This window comes from Morone saxatilis, unplaced genomic scaffold, assembly GCF_004916995.1.
Source record: "Morone saxatilis isolate NCDOM2014 unplaced genomic scaffold, NCSU_SB_2.0 Contig19, whole genome shotgun sequence".
NCBI lineage: Eukaryota > Metazoa > Chordata > Actinopteri > Moronidae > Morone > Morone saxatilis.
Window position 1 is genome coordinate 23102839 of NW_023339751.1, and position 6409 is coordinate 23109247.

Here is a 6409-nt window from a genome sequence, read left to right on the forward strand (position 1 = left end):
TCTGCCCCTGAGCCACAGCCGCCCGAGAGGTTTGTTTAGGGGGAGTGGGGATACTTAATTACACTTCAATAAAGACCAGATTTTTACACAACAAAACTTTGTCAAGCTCCTGGTTCAGAAATGGTCATTTGTGGCTAGTGAGAACATTTCTCTCATTCTGACTGTGCCAATCATCTACGTATACGTATGTCATGTGTTGCAAACAGACACAAAATGCTCATTGGAGATTTAGGTTCCTTAAAAATGTTAGACCACGACTCTACTGACTTGTATCTTTACCTATAACCTGAGATTCAAACGTACCCTGGGTCAGCTAGATTTGGTACGTAATAAATTCAAAAGCCATTTGCTATAAAGCAAATGCCACCAGTACATGAACATGAATTGCTTTCAGGTGTTGCTTCACTTAATTTCTTGATAAGTAATTACTGAAATGAGCAATCATTTGTAAGCACAGCCTGCATGAAAATATTTATTATTTTATTGGTTAGTAATAATTTCCCAGTTGTCCAATTTTGTTTAATGAAAATAACGGTTTTATTTATATTTTGGTAATATAGTATAGAGGAAAGTACCAATTTCTTTAAGAGACAGGGTTGATTTAAACTCACGTTCACATTTATGCCGGTTCAGCTGACTTGCTGTGCACTGACTTCAAGTCTTGTTTACGTTGTCATAAAATTGAATTAATCAATTATGTATCAATTCAACCATGTCCAGTTATATTTACCCTAAATTGTGTACCAATACATCAATCTCAAATAACAGACCTGTAAAATTAAGCTTAACCAAATATTAAAATAGTTTTTGAGGCCTAGCAATACAAAAACACTTTTACTACCTAACAACAAAACAACATCTGAAATATGCCCTTGTGTCTCTTAACCTCATTTAAGGACCTCTTAAGAAAATAAATGTAATATTTGAAACTTTTTGATGCTTTTAAGGTCCTGTGGATCTATAACTCACTGCCAGGGTCGGTTCCAGAGGCGGCACAGTTCCTCAGCAGAATGTCGATGAGTTTAAGACCTATGCGAGTGGACTGCAGGCCGATCTTAACCAGCACAGCTTCGATGTTGGGTGAGTGCATGCCGCAGTAAGGAGACATGAGCAGCGCGGCGCAGGTCTGCAGCAGGTTGGCAGTGGGAGCTGCAGCACTGGCCATCATGGCCTCAAGGTCACTGACGTGGGTCAGGCAATGGTGGAGAAGACGCAGCCACCCAATGCTGGAGAAAGAAAAGGTTACAGCCAACACCCACATCTTATGCACACCGACATACTCTCGCTCTAGGATTAGTTTCTGGTACCTGGTTTTAGAGACCTGATCCTCAGAAGGCAGGAAGGGGTTGTTGACAGTTGCAGAGGAGGTGTTACCGAACGCTGTCAGCCCCAAGAGTTTGATCTGAGATAGACCCAGGGTGCTGGCATCACGAGGCCGGTGCAGCCTCAGGCAAACAGCTGACGCAACCTCCGCCTTAACCAACTGGATCTTTATGTACGTCAGGCCGCTGGTGATGACCGGTGTGGAGAGTGGCAACATGTTGACCCCGTCAGCGCTGATCTCCACCGAGACTGAGGAGGGGCAGGCTGGTTGGTAGGGGGAAGAGGACACAGCAAAACATACAGGGATGAGTTTTCATTCTAGTGAGATAGAAAGGATTTTGCTGACTCCAAACTATATTATCTCTCATACACTTTCATTATTAAACAGGGTGCCACTCACTGGCTAGAGATGCTAGGTGTGGCTGGATGTGGAGCTCCTTCAGCAGCACAGCAGCAGGAAGGTGGATGGTGAGGTCACACCAGGCCTCCTCCGGCAGGAAGATGTAGGACCAGGCAGCCGAGCGGGCCCGGCGGTGGGGTGGCGTGGCTTGGAGGAGAACCTCTGCTGGCTGCGCTGTGGGGCTGCTGGATGTGATGGTACCTGTGAAGGGACAAACAGATCATTTAGAATTTTAACAGTTTTATTGCTGTAAAAATATTGTCTGATAGGATGTACCACAGTGAGTAACTGAGAGCACCTAAAGGAGCAAAGTTGTGGAGTCCCTCAGCATTGTCTGGCTCTGACGTCATCACTCTGGCTTTCAGGTTGCCATCTGCTGCCTTTCCAGGACCTGAATCTAAGAACTTCATGATGGTGGACACCATGCTGCGTGCTGTGTTCACAATTGCCCGGGTGCTGGTCACCATGTTGTTACAGATCAATTGCACACCACCTGGTAAAACACAAGAAAGTTCTGGTCTCTTAAATCCAATTTTCTAAAAATAACTGCTAGAATCCATGCACACGTTTGTGTGGCGGAGAATCAATTTCTATTCCGTGCAAAATTTTGCTAGTTCTTCTGACACTGGGTCTTGACTTAAGCGCTTGCCTGCTGTGTAGTAGCACTGATCCCAGAGGAATATTCAGCGAGTAAAACTTCACAGCTCTCCACACTGCAAAATTGGCCTGTCCAACATGAAAGTTGACAATTCTGAGTCAATCCAAAACTATAGTCACAGATCACGAGACACGTCCACTCAGAGTTGATTTAAAGCTTTGGTGACCAAAGACAACCAGAATAGAGATTATTTGTACCGAACTAGAATTTCCCAGGGATCTGTAGATTGAGGAGGTCGTCTGTGATCTTAATCCTGTGCAAATCTGCCATGTCCGTAATTTGTAAATTTGTAAATTTGTAAAACATTTATGGCACAATCTGATGTGCCTCAAATTGATATCCTTCTTGCACAGCATGACACACAATAAACAAAGACACCATTGTTGTTGTCACAGTCTAAAAGCACTTTTAGTATGAAGGTTGGGGTACGTAAAGTAGGGTATGTAAAGTTGGTTAAGGAATCAAAATGTGTTCAGCATATACACACCCATGTCATGGAAGGCCTTGAGAGCCTCACTGGTGTCCAACACTCGCAGGATGAACCACAGAAGAGGCTCCGACAGCTGACAGGTGGAAAGAGACCCCTACAAAATGTAAAATAAATTACATATATTCAAGTTTTGGCAGTGTACATACTTTAATATCAAACACCATACACCTGTCTGTCTGAAGCTCACCTGTCTGCCCATGTAACCACAGGCCATGTATGTGAGGATGGGCTGTAACATGACCTGGACTGAGGTGGCCCTCTTGCTGAGGGTGGTGAGGATGGTGAAGAGGCCGTCCCCCACTGAGATGGCATCCAGACCGCCATGGAAATTCTCATGTTTTGTCAGGTGGAGACCACTGGCTCCTAAGAAGCAATACACATTTATCCTCCTGATATTTGATTCTTTGTGTTGTCTGGTTCATTAGGGGAATAGTTGTCCACAAGTGAAATTGTATCATTTATAACTCAAGACTAACTCTACTTTAGCATTTATTTGTCCACCTGATGAATATGTGGATAAATATCTCTCTCTTTAGCTGCTAAATGCTCCACTAGGTTCACCAGTTACAGTGGGTCTATCATCTGCTGGAAATGATGTTAATGAGAGTCGACCGAAACAATAATGTTGCGGGTGATAAAGCCAAAGGAGGTGAAGATGCTGAAACTCTTGTTAGACGGGAACTGCAGTATTTCTTTCTGGGTTTATCTTACCTATGATCATGGCCATAGCACTGCTGTTGCACTGGCCCAGAGCAGACAAGATCTGGCTCATAATTTGCTGATTTGCCAACACGAGGTCAGCCACACCTGCAGGAGGACCCTGACTGGATGCCAATCCACCAGCCACGCTTTCTTTGTTCCCACAGACCTTCTCCTCGTCCGACACACTACTATCAGCTGCCCCACTGCCGGCCGGCGGCAGCCGTCCACTGAACTCTCTGTCCCCAGACAGAGGCAGCTGCACCAGCACGTTGACAAGCTTGAGGAGGTCAAACATCAGCTGGTCACGAGTTGTCTCTCCACAGACAGCCTTTGCATCTCCTGGTCGGATGATGTTGGCAAACAGACCACCAAAACATGCCCGAGCTGCCACGGAGCTGTCTGAGCCACTGCGGGAAACGAGTTTATCGGAGCAGGTGATGTAGTGGTGGACCAAGAATGTGATGGACTCGATGACTGAGGAGATGGTGGCCACTGACACCACCTCAAAGTTTTGTTCTAAAGTAAACTCCAACAGCTTCACCTGGGCGTCAAGCGGACCCTGGCCTGACTGGAACGGACCCCTAAAGTAGTATAAAACATCAGTCCCCAAAGACCACACTCAGTGAAATTTCTCATGATTATTGTCAGAATGACTGCCTATGCTGGAACATACAAAAATTATTGATAGAAAATACACTTCCTGGGAAGCGACTGTATACCTCTCAGTAGACAGGATGTGCATCAGTTTGAGCAGGAACTCGCTGAACATCTGCGGACAGGTAGAGGACAGGTGGACCTGCAGCCGGCCCAAAAACTCGTGCATGGCCTGGGTGGCGGTGGGTCCCACCTGAGAGCTGTGCTGGCTCGTGCCATTGGTGCTGCTGCCGGACAGGAAGCGGACCAGGACGTGAACCAGGGTTGGATCAGACACCATCTGTTGAGCGGTGCTTTCCTGGGAGCTCATCCCATTGCTGGAGGCTGAAAGTTCAAACACATGTTTTATATAAATCACTGAACACCAGGCAACTGATAACTATCAAATATAGAATTATGAGAGCAGAAAAACATACTGTACAAAAATGGAAGTCAAAAGAGTGTACCGAGGTATATCTCTGTATAGAGACATTAAGTATTCAGATCACTTAAACATTTTGTTGTGTTGTAGAATCTATTCAAAGGCTGATCAACCAATGTAGACACAATGACTCATCCACTAAAAAGACTGAGACTATGACTATGTGACTTTTAAGCCTTTTCAGAGGTGCTGCTGACAGAAAGAAACCAGTAAGAGTGGAGTGGACTGACCGCAGGCTGGCATGTTAGTCATCAGGGTGAGAGAGTGCAGCACCAGACACCACGTTCTCAGGGAGGTGTTGGGGTACCACGCCAGCACTGTTAGGAAACTGCTGATGGATGCTGAACACAAACACAGAATATAATACATATTTAATAAGAATACGATTTAAAAAACTAGCCAGTGTATAGGAAGGTAACAGCACTATCAGAGATGTTGAGCGGTAGAAACAGCGTGGCAGAGTCCTGACCTTGGTTGAGCGGGATGGTGGGCACTCGGCTGGCATTGAACAGGAAGATGTCTGATCCACTTTCTTCAGTGCCACCAGAACATGTGTTGAGACTGAGTGTTAACCACAGCTGCAGCAGGGACTCCAGCTGAGAGAGAAGAAACGCCTTTTCATTCATTTAAAATGACACCATGTTGATTTTACAATGTGTCCTAAGGAAATGTGGAATTCTGGAAGACTTTGGAAGCACATGGCATTAATGTACCACTTTTGTGCAACCTCAACAAGCAATTTTTGTAACAACCCGATACTGAATTTTAGGCAGTATAGGAGGACTTCACAATACTATTGGTATTGGAACTACTAAACAAAAATGCAGATGACATATAATAAATAGTAATTACATATTTCATTTCAAAAGCAGTATATATATATACTATAGCTAGGCTCTCACTAGGCAATGTGAAACATTGAACGGACTGAAAAAGAAATGGGTAAAGATCTATCCACACAGTTAAGGCATTAGTAGGTGCCTCCATTGAAGACTGCAGTCAGTCATCAAGTATTTAGTGTTCTATATTTGTACTTGCGTGTGCTGACCTGTACATGGTGGACCTGCAGCATGGAGAAGAGCTTGTTGAAGCAGGCACTCAACATGGGGACAGACGAGGGCTGGACCATCAGACTGCTGCCTGGAGGAGAGCCTCCTCCGTGGAGAGCCCTCAGCAGGGAGTCATCAGTCCCACTGGAGGCCTGGCTCACTGAAAGCCAGGCAACAAACACATCTTACTTCATGATACTGTCAAAACAAGCTCCAACAGAGACTGAGGCACACAAAAGAATGATTTTTCTTGAGGTTGTCGAGCACTTAAAGTCAATTACTGAGGAGCAGTTGTTATTAAAATGGCCGGCTCTCTTAGCTGTTGTTACCTGTAGATGAGCTTGATGTGAGGGCCTGTAGGATGGAGTCGGCCTGTAGAGTCGCCATCATTTTGAGCATCAGTTCAGCCTGTTGCTCCAGACCCACTTCTAGCCGGGCATCCAGTGCTGTGAAACACAGAGGCAAAGGGTCAACAGTTAGAAGATATGAAAAGGTTTATTTACGGAGGTCAAGATGGTAAATGGACCTGTACTTACATAGCATCTTTCTAGTCTTCCAACCACTCAAGGCGTTTTACATTACATGTCACATTTATACACTGACGGCAGGTGCAAGGCTACAGTAGAAACATGGCGGTTAAACATCAAAGACTCCATGGAAGGCGACCCACTGCACTCATTCTTATTTTAAGATGATTATACACTACTGAAAA

At 45.0% G+C, this 6409-nt stretch overlaps 1 protein-coding gene across 1 annotated transcript in view; it reads right to left on the reverse strand.

Moving 5' to 3' along the window:
- LOC118329643 (baculoviral IAP repeat-containing protein 6-like) overlaps window positions 1–6152 on the reverse strand; it is an 8893-nt gene extending 2741 nt beyond the window's left edge. The window contains exons 1-12 of the mRNA XM_035663873.1: window positions 6027–6152; window positions 5697–5857; window positions 5118–5244; window positions 4879–4989; window positions 4293–4551; window positions 3583–4154; window positions 3059–3234; window positions 2869–2965; window positions 2022–2216; window positions 1724–1924; window positions 1308–1587; window positions 970–1226 (exon numbers count right to left, since the gene is read on the reverse strand). Of these exons, the coding sequence (XP_035519766.1) occupies window positions 970–1226; window positions 1308–1587; window positions 1724–1924; window positions 2022–2216; window positions 2869–2965; window positions 3059–3234; window positions 3583–4154; window positions 4293–4551; window positions 4879–4989; window positions 5118–5244; window positions 5697–5857; window positions 6027–6096 (2506 nt within the window). The 5' untranslated portion in view covers window positions 6097–6152. The remainder of the gene's footprint in view (window positions 1–969; window positions 1227–1307; window positions 1588–1723; window positions 1925–2021; window positions 2217–2868; window positions 2966–3058; window positions 3235–3582; window positions 4155–4292; window positions 4552–4878; window positions 4990–5117; window positions 5245–5696; window positions 5858–6026) is intronic.
- Between the last annotated feature and the right edge of the window lie 257 nt (window positions 6153–6409).